We start from the raw sequence: 26149 nt of genomic DNA, 5'->3' as shown, positions 1-26149 counted from the left end.
TGGAATTTGTGTAGTTTTTTTATGTATGTATACATGTGTCTTCTTTAAATGTGTGTGAGAGAGATACAGTATAAATATGGTTGGCTGTTAACTCTACTGTGCAAAGTGGAAAAATGCTAAACTCCCCTGATTTTATTTTTGTTAAAGGTGCAGTAAGCGATTTTAGAAACACTGTGTGTCTGCGTTTATCTTACCGAGCGGCTCAACACACTTGTAGCCAATCAGCAACAGGGGGCGTGTATACTCGTGTTGGGGGCGGAGATTAAGTGAGTCAATCAGCAACATGGGGCGTGTCCACTCGTGTTGGGGGAGGAGAGTGAGTGAGCCAATCAGCAACACGGGGCGTGTCCACTCGTGTTGGGGGAGGAGAGTGAGTGAGCGAGCCAATCAGCAGTAGGGGGCGTGTCCACTCATGATGGGGGAGGAGAGAGAGTGAGCAAGAGGGAGATTTGAAGAAAGACTGTTGAAAGAGAGATGGCTGGGTAAACTGGTCCACACTCCAACACAGTAGGTGGCGATAATGCACCTTAACGTTGGTGCCACCCACCATAAAACCGAAGAAGAGAGAGAGAGATAGCTGAGAGGCATTACAAAAGAGAAAAGGTCAGAGGAATATCACTGGAAAAAGAAGGGTTATGATCAGGCAAGAGCTTCAGGACCCGCGTTAATATTAGAAAAGCTTTCCAGCGCTGGAGAGACCGAAGCAAGAAAGCTTGAAAACAGACGCCGAGGTTGCGTTGTTACTTCTCCAAACGTGAGTAACATTGGTTTTACTGTGTTTCATAGAACTAAGATATGCTGTTGTTGTAATGTTAGCTATAGTAACAGGACAATTCTGAGTATCATTGTTTGCCTGGAGCTGGTGTGTGCGGTTGGCAACTAACAACCAACTCTTGCTTATATATACTCTTGTGTACTGTATGTTCAGTTTTTTTCTTCCTTGTCGTTCGTTCATCATCGCTTCATTTTTGAGCATTATTTTGCTTTGCTTCAGCTATTATAAGGAGACATCCACTCTTGCATTGTGTGTTCATGGATTTTGGGGGCGGAGCAATGAAGGGAGGGGTGTGTTCGTTCGAGGTGATTTCAAATATCAACAGTGTTTCTCAGGAATCGCTTACTGCACCTTTAAATTTGACAAAAAGACAAATGTGTAGGGAAGGTCTACACCTCCATGCAAATGCATTTTTTTATTAGAAATTAAAAAAAAAACAAGTAAAATAGTAAAATAAGTAACAGTAAAATAAGCTATGCTACAGCCTGCATAGTCAAATTAACTGGATACATTTAAATATTTTCATAAATATATTAAATATTAAAATAGTCAGCTGTAATTTGATCTAATACATATTGCATACAAAACCAAAACATTTAAGAACTGTGTCAGTCGGGAAAAACATAAAAATAAACTGTCAGCATATCTAAAAGGGGTACTAAGTTAAAATAAATAAATTACGGTACAATACATATTTTTAAAGCTGTAAACATTGTTCTCAGTGTAACATTACAACATAACTGTTGACATTTCTGAAGATTCCCTTTTTTTAAAGTCTAAGTGCTCCAGTTAATACTGTACGCTATTGGTATTCAGCTGCAATGTCTGCAGACGTACAATACCATTTAAAAGTATGGGGTCAGTAAGATTTTCTTTAAAAGAAATTAATAGGCTATTTTTATTCAGCGAGGATGCATTAAATTGATCAAAATTGACAGTAAAGAAGACATTATAATGTTACAAAAGATTAATTTTTTAAATAAATGCTGTTCTTTTGAACTTTCTACTCAAAAAATGTATCACGGTTTACACAAAGATATGAAGCGGCAGAACAATAATAATAATAAGAAATGTTTCGTGAACTAGAGTAGACTAGAGTAATGATGCTGAAAATTCAGTGTTGACATCACAGTATTAAATTACATTTGAAAATATATTCAAATAGAAAACAAACTGTAATAATATTTCACAATATTTCCATTATTTTTATTTAATAAGGACAGCCTTGGTGAGCAGGAGAGACTTCTTTCAAAAAAAAAAAAAATGTTTTTACTGACCCCAATCTTTGGAACAGAAGTGTACACTTAAACATCAAACTCACAATATTATATCCCACAGTACCATTTAAATACATCGATATGATGATAAGCACTATTATCAGTTTCTGTCAATGTGCGAAGTGTTCATTTCAAAACAATTCTTAAGTTAAAAACAGCTATAAGTAAGCATTGGCATGTAAGAAAAACCTGTATCCTTAAGGTGATGATACACAGGGCAACTTTTTGAGCAATGTTCCTGGGCAATGTTGCCGTCAACGGGCAACCAGATGAGACACAGGGCCCAGGACCCATCTAAATTATCCAGATAGAAATGTATTGCCCATTTTCAATGTGAAAGTGCCCAAGCAACAATCGCTCGGCAAGATTGCCCATCATTAGAGTCATGGCACATCCTGCCATCAGCAATAATAAATAGCTTATTAATTACTGTAAAAATGAAATGCCTCCAAACTGATAAATATGAATGGTGTTATTATCAGTTTAGCTAGTGACCATCTAGCTCATCTAACTTGGAATGAGGATGTAAATAAAAATTCTTAACATTTTATAATCATTCTCATTTGCATACCAAAATCAAATACTGATACAATCAGACACCACCCTCAGGAACAGGCCACTTTCATTATCAACTGGTCCTCAATCAAATCAAGCCTCCACACACTTGCTGTGTCACAAACTCTAACATCTGGTTGTAGTTTTACAAATCCACAACTCCGGTGTTTTCAACATGACCTTGACGAGTGCTGTACGGGTACCTGTTTCCTCTCATGTGACCGTCTTCCACTCTCCAGAGCTGAGCGGGAAGCGCTTGAAGTCTTTAGCCTGTTGTTCCGCCTGCAACCTCCAGGTGTGTTCACACAGACGTGATGTAGCCGTTGCAGATGTCAGTCTGTGGATGAGCAGTCTCATGCATCAGGATCTGAGTAACAGTGACCTGACGCTTTTTACTGGGGCTCAGATGAGTCTGGGTCTGCCACGTCCATAACCTGCGCTTCAACTCTGCCTGTACCTGAAGGAGAAGAGAAAGCATTGCTAACACTTAATGCTCCTCTAGTCTGTAGTCGTCAACAGTTACTGCCGAAATCTGGGCAATCAGAGTTAACCGATTTCACAGAAAGTCGTGTTGTGTAGAAAAAGCCCTATTCGGACCGGACTAGATTTCATGGAGGACTTGAGTCAATACCACTTCCAAATCTGCCATGTCAGTGTTTTTCTCACACAACTTCCAGGGCAAAATACCAAAAAAAATTCTGTAAACTCAAAGATCCTCTGAGAAATCTAATCCTGTCCAAATGCGAATGTCTGTGATTGCCGATATTGTATTATAGCCCAGAAAGCGCACATAGCCTACGTCTCCAAGATGTCTTATAAAGAGCACTTTTTCTGGAAAAGCATCTGCTAATCATCTTTAAAAAGTCAGTTTAAACATTTTCTAAACGTCTTTACCATACATATTTTTATCAATATCATGTTGAAGTTTTCCATTATGGGGAATACTTACTTCTCCATTGAGAAAACAATAAAGAAGTGCCACCACAAATCCCTGGGGGAAGGGAGAAAAAAAAGACTTTCAGGAATAAAATCAGACATTTCCGCATTATTGAATCTGTAAAATAATACTTAGCAGATCATCTCTTCATGAAATATGAATTCATCTGTACCTGGAAGGAGCCCAGGCCGAGTTCGATGTAGAACCGGATAATTTCACCCGTGTTTTCCGGCAGAAAGGCAAACACAGTGTAGTGCATCCCAAACAGAGGAATCAGAAACAAGGTGGACTTGGCCAGTCTCCTGTGTGAAGATCAAAGATAATTATGAGTCAGTATTAATGCCATCACACAAACAATTCAGAGCACATCTACTAGATGTACAGTATCATGCGTGTAACATCTTTAGCACACTGCTAATTTATTTCATTTAAGAACAGTACACATAAACTACATATTTTGTAACATGCATTAAAGCAAAGTTTTATTTAATTTAAAGAGAATAGGACAGAGGCCGCACTATGCATAAACGTTTTTTATTCGTTGCACAAACGCGTTTCGGCGTGTGCCTTCTTCAGTGTGCACACTGAAGAAGGCACACGCCGAAACGCGTTTGTGCAACGAATAAAAAACGTTTATGCATAGTGCGGCCTCTGTCCTATTCTTATGTATTATATTTTTAGGCCAGCACTCTAAAAAGTGTATTATTAAAATTGAGTGAAGCCTGCTCCTATCCTCATTAATCAATTTAATTTAAAGAGGCCATATTATGCTCTTTTTACAAGTCTTGATTTGTTTTTTGGGCTCTGTAGAATAGGTTTTCATGAATTATTTTCCCATATTCTCCATTGTTGCAGCACCTCTCTTCTCAGTCTGTCAGTAACACTCAGTTTATTTCCTGTATCTATGAAGCCCCTCCTACTTAAAAGTGCAGTGTGCTCTGATTGGCCGGCTGGACCAGTGTGTTGTGATTGGTCAACTGCTTTGAGTGTGTTTGGGAAGTGTCACTCCCCTTACCATTACCGGTAAGGGGTTTATATAACACACTATAGTATACTAACGCAACTGAACCAAGCCTCATCCCTTTATTTTGATTTAGAGAATAACCAAAAGTTAGTGCGTTCATAAATGCTGAGGTTGCAAGGTCAAACCCAGTGCCAGTATGAAGTTAAATCGCACATAATCAAATCTGAAAGACGGATCTGAACTTTCAGAAACTAATAAGCCTCCGGGTAATGGGCTAAATGCAATTTCTCTTCGTCTTTGCATACACATCGCATTATCAGGAGGTACAGGTATTGAGACACAACAGGGCCTAAAATAGAAACTCACCTTTGCATGAACCTTCATGCGAAATATTATTCATGCATGAAGCACGACCTGGCAGCGTGTAAAGCCGTATTCTAATGAACAGACATTTTGCAGATATGCGTTTCACTCGCATTAACACATGCCATCTGTTTGATTCTAAACTGGTTTCATCTAGAACAGCATACATAATATGTTTACCTTTTAGGATTCCCATCATGGTATTATTTTATGAATTTAGTTTTAATTTAGTTTTAATATATTTTTTCATTTTGATTCAATTTTATGAATTAAACAGCTCATAAACATACTTTAATTCTAGAAAAATTTGAAACAACACATTAAACATGACAGTATTATGCAATCATTTAAGTGGTTTCTCCTTTTAAGCAACCTTTTTGGCATAAAGTATTCTTTAAAAACTCAGTCAAGAACCTATAGCACACATACTCTATATAGAATAAGATCGCTCTACTGTATATGTGATTCTCTAAATCCCGTTTAATGTGCATTTTAGGCAAACACTTTTTTTTTCAAGAAAATGTCAAAATATAGTTTTTATTTGACTTGCATAACTCCAGGAAATTCTGTAGTGAAATAGTCTCTGCAGTTTAACAAAATTATGATTACACTCAATATTTTTTAATGAAAGACAAGAAAACTGGCTGGTAAGTAATTCTGAGTGATATAATGTTATATGCTGTTTGCTGCAAGACTCTAATGAAATAAACAACTATTTGGTTTGACAAAAGCAAATATTTTAAAGAAAGAAAAAAGACAGTTTTTTGTTTTCAATTCACCCACAATTAACAGGTCTGGAAAAACGTTCATTTTCAGCACTCCTTGCACATTATTATTTGACTCACATGAAGTGACCCGTGTCATTGCCACCAACTCCAGGACTTTTCAATTTCTGAACCAAGATTCGAATCACATTTAGGAAGATGATGATATTAGCCTGTCAGAAAGAGAAAGATACAATAACAGTAGAGCAGGTATATTTTCACGCACGCACGCACGCACGCACAAACACACACACACACACACACACACACACACACACACACACACACACACACACACACACACACACACACACACACACACACACACACACACACATATATATCTGTTTGAATGAATGTTATAAAATTTGAATAAATGTTGTCAATCTCAAAATCTGATGTACAACAACATCATAACTCACAAACAGTGATGCTGTGATCGGTCCTTTAATGATCCACCAGATGTTCATATTATCTGTGTCATCCCAACATCTGCAAACATGAGAAAACTATTTATTTACCAAAAAGGAAAAAAAAAGTTTTTTCTTTTATTAAATATTACAAAGACAAACTAATTTTGAGACCAGGAAAGTGCATAAAGAAAGTAAATAGGGTCATTTTTGTTTAGTTTCATGATAATTTTAAAGTTGAAGATGTGACATACCCTCTGTTATCAAAGAATTGTCTGCTCAACACCCACACAATCAGCACAACTGATGGGACGCCTACAAAAAAAAAAAAAAAAAAAAAAAAAGACAATGCATACTTTCTCCAAATTCACAGAAAAACAACCTGCAGGTTTTTAACATATCATTTGTTTCAGAACAGATTTAACAGATCTCAATAATGTGACACACAGTGTTGGGGGAAACGCGAGTTATGTAATCAGATTACTTTTTCAAGTAACTAGTATTTACTTGATAATGCACTCACACAAAAACAGATTCAGTATTCCTCAAAATAATTAAAAACAGTGAAATGCAAACTCAAAATACTCTATGGGCCCTATTTTAATGATCTGAAACGCAAGTATCAAACGCGAAACGCAAGTAACTTTGTGGGCGTGTCTTGGGCAATGTTGCTATTATACCGGCGGGATAAATGACTCTTGTGCCCGACGCAAATCTAAAATGGGTTGGTCTGAAGTTGCTACATAACTCATAGGTGTGGTTTGGGCGTAACGTGAAATAAACCAATCAGAGCGTCATCTCACATTCCCTTTAAGAGCAGGCCCGCTTGTTCCATGGCGGATGGATATTATAACGGCGGATTGGCCAGGCGCACGCTAGGAGCGGTTCACAGCCGAGGAGACCGACGTTCTCGTCAGGGCCGTAAAACACAGAGAAGTGACATTGGGGATGGAGAAACCCACCCAAATTAGTTTCAGTTAAACAGGCGTATAATAATTTGGGTAAATGTGTAAGCTAGATTTATGCCTACTTTTTCACATCTTCATGGACACCACAATGATTTCCCTCATGCAGAATATTTTTCCTTGTAATTATGTATGATTTGCAAAAATGGCAACTGCTGCGTCTGTGTGTAGATGAGAGAAGCAAAGTGTATGCGCGTTGTGCACACGCTACATTATGGCCAAGCATGCGCCCTTAAAATAGCATCTGAACACGCCACTGAAAACGCCACTGACTTTAGACTAGGTGTTTCCTGGTCAGTGGCGGAATTGTTTTCTGAAACTGCAAAATAGCACCAGGGAACGTTTGCGCCGGAACACGCCTCCTCTTTTCGCTGAACCGCACAACTGCTAATTTGTATGCTCATAGTTCCTCTAGTACTCAAATCCTGGCAGACTGCTGGAGATCTGATTACACACAGTCTTTCTGGAAGCCATTTTTCAGGATGTACCAACCCCATCCTATCAGAATGTACCACCAGAAGTACTTCCTCTGCGAGACGAAGGTGAGGGCGAGGAGCGTCTGCAGGTACATGCCCTCCACCAGCAGCCAGAAGTAATTACTGAGGATGCAGAACTGGAAGAAGGCTACAGCAGTCTTACACGCTATCTGTGAACAACAACACACACAGGTACAGAATGAGAGCACAACCCTGCACTGGAACACATCAACCTCATTTAAACATGAAAAGGTTTGCTTTCATAGCAGTGTTAAATACAATTAAAAAACTAATAACTGTTTTTGGTAATTGAAATAAAGCTCATATAAAATATTATTAATAAAAATGTAACTTAAGTAAACATAACCCTCGCATTGTTTTCCAGTCCATACCTGGATAGGACTTTCTTTTTCTTGAAAATGCTAGAAAAAAGACTGGGTCGGCTACTTAATGTTTTTTTTATGAGACTTTTTGAGAGGAAAGTGAACCTGTGTAAAATTCTTCATCGTACAGAGACATTCTCACTCACCGTGGACATTAAACAGTGGTCCTGAGTTTCATCTGAGAACAGAACGGTGTCTTTGATGAAGACTGCACTAGCCCGCAGGATGAAGGAAACAAACAGATTGATGTGTATGTAGTTTCTGGTGCAGTGAAACTTCCTGTAATGAACAGAGCATGATGGGTACTTATAAACATAATTTAATATAATACAAGGTTATTCTGAAGATTGCATACTGAATATTTACAGATATTTTCATTCACCCTGATTCCATTTTGTGTATCACAATTGCTTTTGGATATCATAAAGATAATATCTAAGTGTTACCTGAAGCATGTGAATATGGTAACGGCTGTAATGAGTGATATAAGCGATGTTGCGTATCCTGCAGTGTACAGCTGTTTCAAAGTCGATAAGTAAGTTGTCTGAAAAATAAAGGCCAAGTCTGAGAGAAAAGTAATTTACATCTATAGACAAACTGCATCAAGTCAAACTATTCCACCAGATTTATATTTCATTATGTGTCAGCAGCTAATACCTTAGATTTTGATTAAAACTGTCTAAAGGAAAGCCCTTCCAAATCTTAAAGGCCAAAATGACTATGTATATTCTGTGTAAATATTGTTTTTTGTTTTTTTTTTCAGCATGAGGAGGTCATGACCTGCTTAGTTTTAAAATAATCCTAAAAGAAGAACAGGAAACAAAAGAACAGAAAGCAGGAGGTCAAAGCATTGTGCAAAAACAAAACACAGCGACCACTGGTGGTCATCATGGGAAGTTCAAGTACACACACTACATGCACTGGAAGTCATTCATCAGACTGAGTCACTCCACACAGCTAATGTTTTCAGAATTATGGTCATTGATGTCAATCATGCATGTATTATGGGAATATATTCACCGCAGTCCCCGACTCTGAATCCTCTTCAAATACACAGGCCTCTTCATACGGAGGATATGGGTCACTCCAGCCACGAGCCGTGCAGTTCCTGTATATAAAACCTGCCGAACAGACAGCAAAGAATTATGGTTTAAAGATAACAAAACAGCACCATTTGTCCCTGACGGGCTTTGTAAAATTTCACTGAACCTTATTGCTCGAGAAACCCTGTTAAAGGGCCTTTGTTTTGATCACAATAAATAGTCATTAAAATCTCTCATACGCATGAGTGCCAAATAAGTCTCAAGTTTGTGAGTTGTTACAGACTCCTGCTGATCAGCCCTCATTTCAGAGAGCGGTAAGCACAATTCCCATTTCATAACACTTCCAAATATACCGACAGAAGCCTGGAGAATGCTCAGGGGAAAACATGATCACTAGAACTGGGATAAAACCTGCTGCTGGTGGCTTTCCTGAGGCAGAACAGGTGTTTTTGTGCATCACGGCTTCACCTGCTTTACCCTGAGCATCTGAACAGCACTGTGAGTCCGGCCAGCAACTACTTTTAAATTATAAATTATAGAATAACGCTGGAAATGAATAAGAACACGGAATCACACAGACACATGTTGGGTTTTCATGTTTCCATAGACATATTGATTTTTATATACTGTACAAACAGAATATTATATCCCCTAGCTCTAAACCTACCCCTAAACACAACCCTCACAGAAAACTAAAAAAATTCCATTCTGTATGATTTATTTTCCTCATGGGGACCAAAAATTTCCCCACAAGGGCAAGGATTTCAGATATTGACTTCTATGTGGAGATGTTTTGTCCTAATAATGTAGGGTTTGCCAGGACCACACACACACGCACACACACACACACACACACACACACACACACACACACACACACACACACACGCGCACACACACACACACGAAACATAGATTAATCCTTATTAAAGTTACAAAAGTTATTCAGTCAAGAGCAATGAGTGATTGTTGTTTGATTGACATTAAAATCAAACAGCTGCAGGAATATTAGACTGCTGTCACTTCAAGAGCTAATGCACAGATCAAATATTCTATTACACAGCACGTGTTTTACTTCTCAACTGTTTACGTTCACTTAATAACTGACCAAGGATACTTACCAAGATTGGAATTTTTACATAATTTTGTTTGAATATGTCTGTTCAAGCAGAAGAAGATGTGAAAGAGAGCTCGATTCAGTATTCGATTCAGATGTTTAGAGCGTGAGTAGCAAATTGAGTTTCCTTTCGTGTCTTCTTGAGCTATTAAAGATGGCAAGGCTTAAACTTTCATGACAGTGCAACACTTCCCCATCAACTGTCCAGAGCGTTCATGTTCTTACAATTTTTCGTTGTTAGAATATATATAACAGTATGTGTGTGTGTGTGTGTGTGTGTGTGTGTGTGTGTGTGTGTGTGTACATCTGTACTACATCTATTCCTTCCATCCTCATTTTGAAATATGGTGTCTGCCCTGATTAAGATCTGTTGGTAAGTGTCCACTGTCATCTGAACATCCTGATCTGTAAGCACTCCTAGAGGATTTAAAACATTTACAAAACCAGACTAGATTTAATCCTACATTTACGGATTTAGGGGAAAAGTAATCACACAGATGTGATATATACCACCTGATGTTTAATATTTAGTGGCAGTAACAGACGTCACATTTCCTTGTTGAAGAGAATTTTGATGAAATTATGGATTATACAAATGCTATATTGTTTGTTGTCAGAAGGAGACAATCATATTTCTTATGAAAACACTGACAAGCAGCGAAGGAAACGCTGACACGAGTTAAAGATTAATCTTATATAAGGACTAGGTAAAATTGGGTTAGGTAAAATGATCGACTTTCACATTCATCGCAATCCTCATTTGATGTCGATATCGATTTTAAAATCCAAAGATTGATCTTGTTTCCTTCACAGCTTTTCATTACTGCCACACTGTTGCAGCTGAATCTATCCCACACTGGCAAAGTGTTATATTTTACCAGAGTCTGCAGTCCGAATTAAATTATGATTATGATTATGTTCTATGTAAACAGTTTTGCTTTGTTATGCCTTTCACACAGAATGAAAATGAAAAGAACTGAGCCATGTTTAAATTTTTGGCTATTTGTGAAGCACTTTCTTTTTTCGGACATGCGACAAGAAAAAATCAAATAACCTCATTTTAATTTAGTAGAGCACTAAATATCTGCCCAACATCTCTGTCATCTTTTATTTCCACTTTTATACATCTTTTTTTTATTTCTTTCATCTTATCCAGTTATGGCCAATGAAAATTATTCATGTAGTCCCAATGCAAATGTATTAAGTATTTCCATTTTAGGAATTTAAATTGATTGCATGCCATGAAATTAAGCTGTGAAAAAATGTTCATGAATTGTGCTGCATTAGCACATTTAAATTTAAACTAAATTTAGCCAGCTGAAAAAATCCATGCTTGAGTCTATATACACAGGTCATCGTAGTTCAAGCTGAATCCCAATATCTCAAGGGCTCTGTGACTTTCTGCATATTCAACATTTCACAGAATCATAGCCCTGTAACTTTAAAGACTACTGACCCGTATAATATTACAACCCCTAACTATAACTGTGACAGCTTTCAGCTATGGTTATTGCACCAGCCTTTAGAAAAAAATCATCTGCTGCTGTTTGACAAACATTTCAAACGAAATAAGCCTGAAGCTCACACCAGCTGATGTTAAAGAATGACAGCAATGACAAAGAGCCCAAGAAATGATAGATGGATGGATGGATGGATGGATGGATGGATGGATGGATGCATAGATGGATGGATCAATGGATGGATGGATGGATGGATAGATAGATAGATAGATAGATAGATCTGACCTTGAGTGTTAGATATATGCTGGAAGACTTCTGAACAGGACACATTAATGAGTTGTCCAGAATTAGCTGTATGCCAGCAGCGGATCCCATCCCAATCCGTCCCACAACCTGAGACACACAGAGTAACTGTTTTTTTAAAAGCTGTTGACAATACAGTATATGTTAAATTCATTCTATGACTCTTCCTTTCCTTGACCAATATTTCCATTGTCAGACGTTTCCAAACTGTACGATTGACACAAAATGATTCTACTAGTGAGCTAGTGATTGATCCATCTACATTAAAGGGGTCATATAATGGTACATGCACTTTTACAAGTTGATTGCACTGAAATGTCTGTTGGCAGTGCCTGTACACAACCATCCTATCATGATTAAAATCCATCCAGGGGTTTTGTTTTAATCTCCTTATATGTTTGACCATCTATGAAATCAAGCCGTTCGATATTGTGACGTCATAAGATCGTACGCCCCTCCCGCGATTGTGATTGACAGCAGTGCTTCAACACAAGACCCGCCCTGAGCAAGCTGTGACAGCCATCGTCATAGTAGTCCGCCATTGTTGTTATGCTGGAGTAGAATGGCGTCTACGCGATTGTGGTGTTCTGTTCTTAGATGTAATAAGGAACACAGCAGTCATTTGGATGTTCCTAAATCTGAGCCGTTATAGATGCAGTGGCTGAGTTTTGTTTTTGAAGCGATATGCCCAAAGGATTGACGCGGGGATTCCCTCACGGGGATTCCCCACGATCGTCCATGCTTTCATGTTTACGCGAATCATTTCACAACAGACAGCTTTACAAACGAGAAAAAACGGATCGGTACCAACGTGTTACTGCTGAACCTCCAGAAGATGTGAGTGTAATGTTTTATTAACCTTTATATTAGTATTTATATTAATCTTTGCGAAATTTGCAAACCTTGCTGCAGGCTTCACGATGAATGCATCTAAGGTTTACACTCAGGGTACATTACAGCATGTTTTCCATGTATGACGTTCTCAATATAATTCATAATCCCAGGTTTATAATGAACAACGCGTGGTTATTGTGTTACAAACGGTGTACGCACAGAACAGAGGGGCGGAGTGAGCAAAGCTCATTATCATTTAAAGACACATGCACTGAAACGGCGTGCTGAAAACAGAGCTGTTTTTGACCAGGTAAAATTAGTGTTTTCTTACAATACTAATGAGAATTTTTAATTAAAGTATATTACAAACTTTTAATTTAGACCCTAAAGAATCATATTAGCTTGTACAAAAATGGCATTATATGACCCCTTTAACAGAGCAGCACCAGCTTGCCCAGTCAGCCCATATTATCTTATAGACAGGGTTAATTTATATCCAAGTCTAACAACAGTCTTTTATCATGCTAACATGTGCAGGCCAGTGATTGCATTGGATGAACTCTTATTGACTGCTCATTCATCTGCATGTAAAACATTTTTTCTGTTTGCTGCCTAAAGGCATATATGGACCGTAAGTAAATGCAACTTTTTGACAAATATTAGTGTCCTTAATATGATGTCACTGAATATTCATTAGCTAGACATGCATCCAGTTTTCAAAGGTCAGTAAGCTTCTGTTCACTAGTCAATATCTGCATGCATTCATGCCATACAAATTCCAGTCTATTAAAACGATGAAAAGCTGGAACAGTCAAATAGAGTAATAAAGAATGTGAAAGGCTGTAGTATAACAGTGTCTCAAGACTTCTGTTGCAAAGTGACCTAGATGTCTATGGCTATTCATAGCAACATTAATTTTTTATACTCAGTTTGGGGGTATCACAATTCTTTGAGGGGAAAAAAGCACAAGGTAAAATACATCAAGGGCATGGCTTCCTTGCAAATTAACACATGAATATGGTTTGTGCAATTGAAAGTCTTTGGGATTGCAAATCTTTGGACAGATTTCAGACACTTGGCAGATATACATGGTGGCATGGATACTATCCGGAAGATGCTTTCTCAGTTTAATGGAGCCAATTTTTTTTAGACAAGTGTACAAGGCTGCCATTTTGGGACTTTGTGCGCTATTCACACTATAGTGGGGAGTCAGAGTCCCCATGCAGCATGAGGTCTTCCCAAACTGACTGTCCTTCCATTCTTCATTCAGTCAGTGGAAGCCCCAGTCCTCCAATGACCGGGAACTGGAGAAGGAAGAACAGGTCCGCCTCATTTTCCGCCCACTGAGAGGTGGCCAAGCCCATTGCAGCTTCTCCTGGGGCACCGGAGACCACTGCAGCTCTCTTTTATTATGCGGAGTGGATTGCAGCTTCCCAGGTGGCAGCCGTCTATTTATCACCTTGCCCTCGCAAGCGCAGGTCCGGTGGTCCCAAGTCTGATGGTCCTGGAGGACCTGACTCCAGTGGTCCCAAGTCCGGTGGTCCTGGAGGAACTGACTCCGTTGGTCCCAAGTCCAATGGTACTGGAGGACCTGACTCTGGTGGTCCCACTTCTGATGGTCCTGGAATACTTGGCTCTAGTGGTTCCAAGTCCGATGGTCCTGGAGGACCTGACTCCGGTGGTCCCAAGTCCAATGGTCCTGGAGTACCTGGCTCCAGTGGTTCCAAGTCTGGTGATCCCAAGTCTGATGGTCCTGGAGTACCTGACTCCACTGATCCCAACTCCGGTGGTCCCAAGTCTGATGGTCCTGGAGTACCTGACTCCACTGATCCCAACTCCGGTGGTCCCAAGTCTGATGGTCCTGGAGTACCTGACTCCACTGGTCCCAACTCCGGTGGTCCTAAGTCTGATGGTCTTGGAGGATCCGACCCCAGTGGTCCCAAGTCCGATGGTCCTGAAGGAACTGACTCCGTTGGTCCCAAGTCTAATGGTACTGGAGGACCCGACTCCAGTGGTCCCAAGTCCAATGGTCCCTGAGCTCCCTGTCATGGAGGCCATCCTTGAGCAGCCCGTTCTTCCTGTCTGTCCCGTCATGGCCTGTAGATTGCCACCATTATGTGTGTCTGGGCTGCATACACCTCCCTGTTGGCTACCTCTGCTCCAGTCTCTCCCGAGCCAACTGATCTATCACTCATGGCCAAGGAGGCAATTCCTGAGACACCCGTTTTCCCTGTCAGTCCTGCCGTGGCCAAGAGGTTAGTCTTTACCTTTTACGCCATGGTTGTCCTGTGTGCCTGGGCAGCGCACGCCTCTCGGCTTCCTCCATTCCTGTTTGCCAGCCAGAGTCCACTCCAGAGTCCCCTCGAGAGTACTGATCTCTGTCTTGCTTGTTAGATGAGTGCTTGATGCTTGATCAGTGTACCATTGTCAACAAAGGCAAAGTGCATCCCTCCTGGGTTATGTTATGGCCTCATACAATCTTCTAAAGGTCTTATGGCTCATCAGGCTGGAAAACCCTGTTTGTAAGCTTCATTTTTTAAGAAAATACTGCATTTCGCCTTAAAGACATTGACAGCTTTGTCTCTGTATGTTCCTGCTGAGGGGAAGGCATGTCCTTTTAAAGTCTGCAGGTCAAAGTCGGTCAGACAGACAGTCTGTGAGTATGGATCAGCAATTTAAAAATGCTGCAGACTGAATACAAGAGCACGTCTTGTGACATTTACACACTTATTTGGAGTTTTTTTCCCCCAGAAAATATTGATATACAAGTTTAATTGGGATTCATTAATTTGCAAATGATGTAATTAATTTGATTAAATTGTAATCATTCCAATTACTGATTATTATTACTATTATTATCTTAAATCTTGAGGTGAAGCTTTTCTGTTCTGCTGAATTTTGTTTGAATTCTAACATGGCATAGCAAATGTTCTATTAACCAGCATGGAGTCCTAATTTGACTTGCATCGGTAGGTAACAATATTGTTGCATTTTACCTTGTTTGATTAAAGCTCAGATAAAGCATATATGAACGTGCTGCAGAAATACCATTTCACACAATCTCCTTTACAACTCACACATTGTCAAATTATAAGGACACAGATCTCCGGAGGTTTAAGATGTCACGTAACATAATTATCATTATGTCCTGTGGGTTGAACCATCTGTCTGCATTAATCTCATTCAAAAAAGTTCTATTCATAGAACTTACGTCTTCGGAAGGAACATAATCAGAACTCCAATCGAAACTCATTTCAAATAATTAATAACTCTGCAAGTCACTTCAGAGTTTATGCTTGACTGGTCTAAAGAGCTTTAAAGGGGGAGCTTTCTTTCGGGAGATTTTCCACAGTGCTTAGCTGTTTTCCGACTGTCTGTATATTATTTAACAATTAAAGTCCTATTAAAAAAGGACTTCAGTAGTAATCCGCTAAAATGACACTACAGAATTGCTCTGTCTTCAAAAACCACAGACCTAATGTGGGTAAATTCTGTAGTTCAACCGTTTCCTTCCTCTCCCTCACTATATTCAATTAAAGTAACATGGTTACATTTCTGCATGGTAATTTCATCTTTAGTTAACCGGGCCAAGCTAAGCATGAACACATCAGCTGCTGATACACACACACACACACACACACACACACACACACACACACAAACACACACACACACACACACACACACACACACACACACACACACACACACACACACACACACACACACACACACACACACACACACACACACACACACACACACACAGAGAGTGTGCATTTTTATCAATATGATATATATCACTATAGTGTAATGTAATGTTTCATCAGTACAACCTTTTTGTTGGGACTGGTTCTTCATCTCTCTCTTCCTATTTTTGTTGCAGATCTTTTGGTTTTGGATAAGCTGGGAGATAATAGCACAATCTGGATGGATAGCATGCACCTAATGAGAAAAAAAGGCACATTAACCAGTCTACATATATACAGTAGATTAGTAGTAGGTGGCATTGGCTCACAGCTTTTAAAGGGGACCTATTATGCAAAATTCACTTTTGTATGGTGTTTGGACATAAATGTGTGTTGGCAGTGTGTGTACACAACCACCCTACAGTGATAAAAATCCACTCCCTCCTTTTTTTTTAATCTCCATAAATCAAAAGCAGTCTCTCTAATTCAAAGATGTAAAATGATTTCAAAGAAGTCATGCTTCCCATCTTGCCCAAATTCACACTTGTTTACATTTTCCCCCGAAAAAAATAAGACCCTAGACAAAAAAAAAAAAAAAAAAAAAAAATGTTTTTATTATAATTTGAAGTCAATGCAAAAGAAGCGTATTGGGATACAAATTAAACAGTTGGTACAGTTTTCCTACTTTGCTAAATATATAAGAAAGCATGCGTTTTTTTCACTTTTCAGAATTCTAGATTCCATGTTATGATGGAAATTCCAATTCCTTTAGCGTTTTTACTACGGATGTCTTTGTAAGCATATTTCCATAAATGTTTTCTGACAGATGCACATAACTCAGCAATTGTTTGCAGAAATCTGAGCAAGACATAAAAAAACGAATAGGCAAGTTCAGTACATTCTGAAAGGAATCTATTAAAAGTATTTTTATATAATGGTCATATGGAGAAAATGTATAACATTAAATACTTACAGCTCTCCAAAAAGTCGCGAATAAGCACAGATGTAGAACCGTCATATTAATAAAGTCACTGTGTGATGACCCAAGAAACACGAAATATCCCTGTAACTCCTCCAACAGAGTGATCTGCTCAATTCAGACTCGACAGACTGAACTCACACTCACAGTCGCTCTCTCTCTTCCACTGAAGCGTGTGTGCGCGTCCTCATCATGGCTCGTGGAGCGCGCACTGGCGGATTGACTTTAAAATGTAACCTAATTTCACAGCTGAATATATAAGCAGCTGTTTGTGAAATGCATCTGGAGAAATGCTGATCTTTTCAGAGATGTGTGATTTTGTTGAGGTAAGCTATCCTTTATGCTTTTGTAGACAAACAAATGCTTGATGCATCAATCTCTTTAATATGAGAAAACATCTATTTTTAGTTTGTCAAACAGGGGCAGATGATTCAGGGGAGAGGAAATGTAGTCTGACAAAATGTGAATAATTGAAAACAACATTGGTAAAAAGACAGTAAACCATTTCTAGGGATTTTGCAGGGAAGACCAGGATTGGTTGGCACGGGGGTTGGTCGGCACAGTTTTCATTCATTGTTGAATATCTCTGGTGGAACAGGCAGTAAGATTACACAATAGGTGCAAATGAAAGCTAAGGTTCATAAACAGATGTAGGATTGAAAATAATCCAAGATATTTGAAACTAACAAAGACATTTGCTTTCCTGTGTTTCTACCCCCTCTTTCTACCACAAGGACCATTTGAAGTTCCCATAGTATGGAAGTAAAATAATGTCAAATGTTTTTGAAATAAAAAGCCTGTTGAATTGCACTACTTGAAAAAACATAGGCATTGCATTAACCATGCTTGCATTTAATGCATTGTATTTTTAGGGCTTGCATTTCTATGGGCTGAAATTCAACATGGTTGAATATTTAAGCTGTGAATATTTCAATTAAAAACATTTCAAACACCTTTTCATTATTAAAAATTCAATAATCCATATTCACCTTCATATTTCACTTCCAAAATATTCAAACTGTTTAAAAATACAACCAATAATATTCAACAGGCAATTTTCTGTCCATTTTATTTCGCTTTGCAAATTCGCTTCCACAAATTCAGTGGTTCAAATTCAACAGTAAATTCAACATTGACGTCCAGGAACTGCAGGAAAAGCAGTAGATTACCGAACATACTCTCCATCTGCTGTTAGTCGACCTCACCAGCGGGTGGTGGATAAAAGAAGATTGTAACTGATGCTCTGCTCTTTGGTGCTCTCTGGCTCTCTGGGTCCCTTTCTTGAGGCTCTCTTCCTTTACCTCCTCTTTTCTTTGTCTCTTACTCTCTCTCTCTCTCTCTCTCTCTCTCTCTCTCTCTCTCTCTCTCTCTCTCTCTCCACATTTTACATGCTGGGTATGATTAATGGTATGCATAACAATACAATGTTTAACACACCAAAATAATAACATTTAAACCACATTTGTAATGACTTTTTTGGTTAAGTATTTTTTTTTTATTGTGATAAAGTATTTTTTTTGGGGGGGATTTAGTATTAACATTCTTTGCTCTCTTTTAGAAATTAAAAAAAAAATAATCACTATGGTAGACTCCTCCAATTGCCTTTTGTTACATCATCCAAATACTTTTTTTCTAAATTGTCTCTCAATCTTTTTCATTGAGGAGGTTAATTTTTGATTTTATATTGATAAAATTGGAATGCTTTACTCCCCTCCAAAAAGACATTTCACTTTCTCTGGATCGGTCAGCTAATGTGCTGATCCTAGTTAAGGACACTATATGATTTATTGTTTTTCTTTCCGTTATTCTGTGTTTGAAAGACAACCATATCAGATGATGTTTGAGACCAGGGTGGCTGGGTGGTTAAGGCGTAAATGGACAAAAGGTCACATGGGTTTGAATCCCACTCCTACTAGATGTTTACTGTGCTCAAAACTTGGGTTGTAGGTATGGTTTAGACTTGATTTAATCTATATTCTAAAGAACAGTAGTGTTTAATGCATATGTAATGTTGTAGGAACATCACACAGTTTAACCCACTCCAAAAAGCCACTTTGACCAGATCAATCCGATCAGATATGGAGATCTCAGATCCTAGTTAAAAACACTTTATAGTTAATTATTTTACCTTCAATCGATCTATGTTTGACAAATGTCCTCGTGGGTTTCGAACCACACTCCTGGTAGTAGCTTTAGTAGAAGACCTGTTCAGAACTAGAGTTTGTGAAAGGTTATTCTCAGATATGATTCAATCCAGGTTGTGAATAAAAGTGGCTTGTCAAAGGAACACCAAATGCTTTACTCCACTCCAAAAAGCCACTTTACTTTGTCTGGATTGGTCAGCTAATGTGGTGATTCTAGTTAAGGACACTTTATCATTAATTGTTTTCCTTTCCATTTTTCTGTGTTTGAAAGACAACCATATCAGATGCTGTTTGAGAGGGTGGCCGAATGGTTAAGGCGTAAATGGACAAATTGTGCTCAAAACTGGGGTTGTACATACTGTTTAGACTTGATTTAATCCATATTCTGAAAAACAGTGTTTAATGCATTTAGCCTCATAGCATAATTGCCCAAGTCATATTTCAATTTCTTTGGAAAACAAGAACAAACAAAAAATGACTTAGGCAATTATGCTATGAGGCTAACAACATGTAATGTTGTAGGAACATCACACAGTTTAATCCACTCCAAAAAGGCGCTTTGACCAGATCAATCCGATCAGATATGGAGATAAGAACACTTTATAGTTTATCATTTTCCCTTCCATTGATCTATGTTTGAACTCTCTTTGTAGACCAGGATGGCCGAGTGGTTAAGGCGTTGGACTTAAGATCCAATGGACAAATGTCCTCGTGGGTTCAAACCCCACTCCTGGTAGACTCTTTAGGCTGTTCAAAACTAGAGTTTGCGAAAGGTTATTCTCAGACATGATTTAATCCAGATTGTGAATAAAAGTGGCTTGTCAAAGAAACACCAAATGCTTTACTCCACTCCAAAAAGCCACTTTACTTTGTCTGGATTGTTCAGCTAATGTGGTAACTAGGAAGTTAAGGACACTTTATCATTAATTGTTTTCCTTTCCATTTTTCTGTGTTTGAAAGACAACCATATCAGATGATGTTTGAGAGGGTGGCCGAATGGTTAAGGCATAAATGGACAAATGTCCTTGTGGGTTCGAACCCCACTCCTGGTAGTAGCTTTAGTAGAAGACCTGTTCAGAACTAGAGTTTGCGATAGTTTATTCTCAGACATGATTCAATCCAGGTTGTGAATAAAAGTGGCTTGTCAAAGGAACACCAAATGCTTTACTCCACTCCAAAAAGGCACTTTACTTTGTCTGGATTGGTCAGCTAATGTGGTGATTCTAGTTAAGGACACTTTATCATTAATTGTTTTCCTTTCCATTTTTCTGTGTTTGAAAGACAACCATATCAGATGCTGTTTGAGAGGGTGGCCGAATGGTTAAGGCATAAATGGACAAAAGGCCACATAGGTTTGAATCCCACTCGTACTAGATGTTTACTGTGCTCAAAACTGGGGTTGTATGTACGGTTTAGTCTTGATTTAATCCATATTCTTTTCCCTTCCATTGATCTATGTTTGAACACTCTTTGTAGACCAGGATGGCCGAGTGGTTAAGGTGTTGGACTTAAGATCCAATGGACAAATGTCCTCGTGGGTTCAAACCCCACTCCTGGTAGACACTTTAGGCTGTTCAAAACTAGAGTTTGCAAAAGGTTATTCTCAGACATGATTTAATCCAGGTTGTGAATAAAAGTGGCTTGTCAAAGGAACACCAAATGCTTTACTCCACTCCAAAAAGCCACTTTACTTTGTCTGGAGTGGTCAGCTAATGTGGTGATTCTAGTTAAGGACACTTTATCATTAATTGTTTTCCTTTCCATTTTTCTGTGTTTGAAAGACAACCATATCAGATGCTGTTTGAGAGGGTGGCCGAACGGTTAAGGCGTAAATGGACAAAAGGCCACATGGGTTTGAATCCCACTCGTACTAGATGTTTACTCTGCTCAAAACTGGGGTTGTACATACGGTTTAGACTTGATTTAATCCATATTCTTTTCCCTTCCATTGATCTATGTTTGAACACTCTTTGTAGACCAGGATGGCCGAGTGGTTAAGGCGTTGGACTTAAGATCCAATGGACAAACGTCCTTGTGGGTTCAAACCCCACTCCTGGTAGACACTTTAGGCTGTTCAAAACTAGAGTGTGCAAAAGGTTATTCTCAGACATGATTTAATCCAGATTGTGAATAAAAGTGGCTTGTCAAAGGAACAACAAGTGCTTTACTCCACTCCAAAAAGCCACTTTACTTTGTCTGGGTTGTTCAGCTAATGTGGTAACTAGGAAGTTAATGACACTTTATCATTAATTGTTTTCCTTTCCATTTTTCTGTGTTTGAAAGACAACCATATCAGATGCTGTTTGAGAGGGTGGCCGAATGGTTAAGGCATAAATGGACAAATGTCCTTGTGGGTTGGAACCCCACTCCTGGTAGACACTTTAGGCTGTTCAAAACTAGAGTTTGCAAAAGGTTATTCTCAGACAAGATTCAATCCAGGTTGTGAATAAAAGTGGCTTGTCAAAGGAACACCAAATGCTTTACTCCACTCCAAAAAGCCACTTTACTTTGTCTGGATTGGTCAGCTAATGTGGTGATTCTTGTTAAAAACACATTATGATTCATTTTTTTTTCTTTCCATTTTTCTGTGTTTGAAAGACAACCATATCAGATTAAGTTTGAGACCAGGGTGGCTGAGTGGTTAAGGCGTAAATGGACAAAAGGTCACATGGGTTTGAATCCCACTCCTACTAGATGTTTACTGTGCTCAAAACTTGGGTTGTACGTATGGTTTAGACTTGATTTAATCTATATTCTAAAGAACAGTGTTTAATGCATATGTAATGTTGTGGGAACATCACACAGTTTAACACACTCCAAAAAGCCACTTTGACCAGATCAATCCGATCAGGGGTGCGTTTCCCGAAAGCATCGTTGGCCAACTATGGTCGCAAGTTCCGTCGTTACCAATAGAGTTCAATGGACATTGCGATGAACTTGCGACCATAGTTGGCCAACGATGCTTTCGGGAAACGCACCCCAGATATGGAGATCTCAGATCCTAGTTAAAAACACTTTATAGTTAATTATTTTACCTTCAATCGATCTATGTTTGACAAATGTCCTCGTGGGTTCCAACCACACTCCTGGTAGTAGCTTTAGTAGAAGACCTGTTCAGAACTAGAGTTTGCGATAGGTTATTCTCAGACATGATTTAATCCAGATTGTGAATAAAAGTGGCTTGTCAAAGGAACAACAAGTGCTTTACTCCACTCCAAAAAGCCACTTTACTTTGTCTGGATTGTTCAGCTAATGTGGTGATTCTAGTTAAGGACACTTTATCATTAATTGTTTTCCTTTCCATTTTTCTGTGTTTGAAAGACAACCATATCAGATGCTGTTTGAGAGGGTGGCCGAATGGTTAAGGCATAAATGGACAAAAGGCCACATAGGTTTGAATCCCACTCGTACTAGATGTTTACTGTGCTCAAAACTGGGGTTGTATGTACGGTTTAGTCTTGATTTAATCCATATTCTTTTCCCTTCCATTGATCTATGTTTGAACACTCTTTGTAGATCAGGATGGCCGAGTGGTTAAGGTGTTGGACTTAAGATCCAATGGACAAATGTCCTCGTGGGTTCAAACCCCACTCCTGGTAGACACTTTAGGCTGTTCAAAACTAGAGTTTGCAAAAGGTTATTCTCAGACATGATTCAATCCAGGTTGTGAATAAAAGTGGCTTGTCAAAGGAACACCAAATGCTTTACTCCACTCCAAAAAGCCACTTTACTTTGTCTGGATTGGTCAGCTAATGTGGTGATTCTAGTTAAGGACACTTTATCATTAATTGTTTTCCTTTCCATTTTTCTGTGTTTGAAAGACAACCATATCAGATGCTGTTTGAGAGGGTGGCCGAACGGTTAAGGCGTAAATGGACAAAAGGCCACATGGGTTTGAATCCCACTCGTACTAGATGTTTACTGTGCTCAAAACTGGGGTTGTACATACGGTTTAGACTTGATTTAATCCATATTCTTTTCCCTTCCATTGATCTATGTTTGAACACTCTTTGTAGACCAGGATGGCCGAGTGGTTAAGGCGTTGGACTTAAGATCCAATGGACAAACGTCCTTGTGGGTTCAAACCCCACTCCTGGTAGACACTTTAGGCTGTTCAAAACTAGAGTGTGCAAAAGGTTATTCTCAGACATGATTTAATCCAGATTGTGAATAAAAGTGGCTTGTCAAAGGAACAACAAGTGCTTTACTCCACTCCAAAAAGCCACTTTACTTTGTCTGGATTGTTCAGCTAATGTGGTAACTAGGAAGTTAATGACACTTTATCATTAATTGTTTTCCTTTCCATTTTTCTGTGTTTGAAAGAAAACCATATCAGATGCTGTTTGAGAGGGTGGCCGAATGGTTAAGGCATAAATGGACAAATGTCCTTGTGGGTTGGAACCCCACTCCTGGTAGACACTTTAGGCTGTTCAAAACTAGAGTTTGCAAAAGGTTATTCTCAGACAAGATTCAATCCAGGTTGTGAATAAAAGTGGCTTGTCAAAGGAACACCAAATGCTTTACTCCACTCCAAAAAGCCACTTTACTTTGTCTGGATTGGTCAGCTAATGTGGTGATTCTTGTTAAAAACACATTATGATTCATTTTTTTTCTTTCCATTTTTCTGTGTTTGAAAGACAACCATATCAGATTAAGTTTGAGACCAGGGTGGCTGAGTGGTTAAGGCGTAAATGGACAAAAGGTCACGTGGGTTTGAATCCCACTCCTACTAGATGTTTACTGTGCTCAAAACTTGGGTTGTACGTATGGTTTAGACTTGATTTAATCTATATTCTAAAGAACAGTGTTTAATGCATATGTAATGTTGTGGGAACATCACACAGTTTAACACACTCCAAAAAGCCACTTTGACCAGATCAATCCGATCAGGGGTGCGTTTCCCGAAAGCATCGTTGGCCAACTATGGTCGCAAGTTCCGTCGTTACCAATAGAGTTCAATGGACATTGCGATGAACTTGCGACCATAGTTGGCCAACGATGCTTTCGGGAAACGCACCCCAGATATGGAGATCTCAGATCCTAGTTAAAAACACTTTACAGTTAATTATTTTACCTTCAATCGATCTATGTTTGACAAATGTCCTCGTGGGTTCCAACCACACTCCTGGTAGTAGCTTTAGTAGAAGACCTGTTCAGAACTAGAGTTTGCGATAGGTTATTCTCAGACATGATTTAATCCAGATTGTGAATAAAAGTGGCTTGTCAAAGGAACAACAAGTGCTTTACTCCACTCCAAAAAGCCACTTTACTTTGTCTGGATTGTTCAGCTAATGTGGTAACTAGGAAGTTAAGGACACTTTATCATTAATTGTTTTCCTTTCCATTTTTCTGTGTTTGAAAGACAACCATATCAGATGCTGTTTGAAAGGGTGGCCGAATGGTTGAGGCGTAAATGGACAAAAGGCCACATGGGTTTGAATCCCACTCGTACTAGATGTTTACTGTGCTCAAAACTGGGGTTGTACGTACGGTTTAGACTTGATTTAATCCATATTCTTTTCCCTTCCATTGATCTATGTTTGAACACTCTTTGTAGACCAGGATGGCCGAGTGGTTAAGGCATTGGACTTAAGATCCAATGGACAAATGTCCTCGTGGGTTCAAACCCCACTCCTGGTAGACACTTTAGGCTGTTCAAAACTAGAGTTTGCAAAAGGTTATTCTCAGACATGATTTAATCCAGATTGTGAATAAAAGTGGCTTATCAAAGGAACAACAAGTGCTTTACTCCACTCCAAAAAGCCACTTTACTTTGTCTGGATTGTTCAGCTAATGTGGTAACTAGGAAGTTAAGGACACTTTATCATTATTTGTTTTCCTTTCCATTTTTCTGTGTTTGAAAGACAACCATATCAGATGATGTTTGAGAGGGTGGCCGAATGGTTAAGGCATAAATGGACAAATGTCCTTGTGGGTTCGAACCCCACTCCTAGTAGTAGCTTTAGTAGGAGACCTGTTCAGAACTAGAGTTTGCGATAGGTTATTCTCAGACATGATTCAATCCAGGTTGTGAATAAAAGTGGCTTGTCAAAGGAACACCAAATGCTTTACTCCACTCCAAAAAGCCACTTTACTTTGTCTGGATTGGACAGCTAATGTGGTGATTCTAGTTAAGGACACTTTATCATTAATTGTTTTCCTTTCCATTTTTCTGTGTTTGAAAGACAACCATATCAGATGCTGTTTGAGAGGGTGGCCGAATGGTTAAGGCGTAAATGGACAAAAGGTCACATGGGTTTGAATCCCACTCCTACTAGATGTTTACTGTGCTCAAAACTTGGGTTGTACGTATGGTTTAGACTTGATTTAATCTATATTCTAAAGAACAGTAGTGTTTAATGCATATGTAATGTTGTGGGAACATCACACAGTTTAACCCACTCCAAAAAGCCACTTTGACCAGATCAATCCGATCAGATATGGAGATCTCAGATCCTAGTTAAAAACACTTTAAAGTTAATTATTTTACCTTCAATCGATCTATGTTTGACAAATGTCCTCGTGGGTTCCAACCACACTCCTGGTAGTAGCTTTAGTAGAAGACCTGTTCAGAACTAGAGTTTGCGATAGGTTATTCTCAGACATGATTCAATCCAGGTTGTGAATAAAAGTGGCTTGTCAAAGGAACGCCAAATGCTTTACTCCACTCCAAAAAGCCACTTTACTTTGTCTGGATTGGTCAGCTAATGT

At 38.9% G+C, this 26149-nt stretch overlaps 1 protein-coding gene across 1 annotated transcript; it reads right to left on the bottom strand.

The window, feature by feature from the left end:
• Window positions 1-2908: 2908 nt before the first annotated feature.
• ghrhra (growth hormone releasing hormone receptor a) lies at window positions 2909-17333 on the bottom strand (the record flags this gene model as incomplete). The annotated part of the gene is made up of 13 exons (XM_081373649.1): window positions 2909-3064; window positions 3557-3598; window positions 3717-3846; window positions 5717-5808; window positions 6058-6127; window positions 6300-6360; window positions 7503-7652; window positions 8012-8148; window positions 8316-8413; window positions 8890-8990; window positions 11775-11882; window positions 16463-16571; window positions 17289-17333. The coding sequence occupies 13 exons, from the start codon at window positions 17331-17333 to the stop codon at window positions 2909-2911; spliced, it is 1299 nt and encodes a 432-aa protein (XP_081229775.1).
• Window positions 17334-26149: the final 8816 nt, after the last annotated feature.

Source organism: Scardinius erythrophthalmus (assembly GCF_964197995.2).
Source record: "Scardinius erythrophthalmus genome assembly, chromosome: 9".
In the NCBI taxonomy this organism is placed as follows: Eukaryota; Metazoa; Chordata; class Actinopteri; order Cypriniformes; family Leuciscidae; genus Scardinius; species Scardinius erythrophthalmus.
This window is presented reverse-complemented; position numbering and strand designations above follow the sequence as displayed.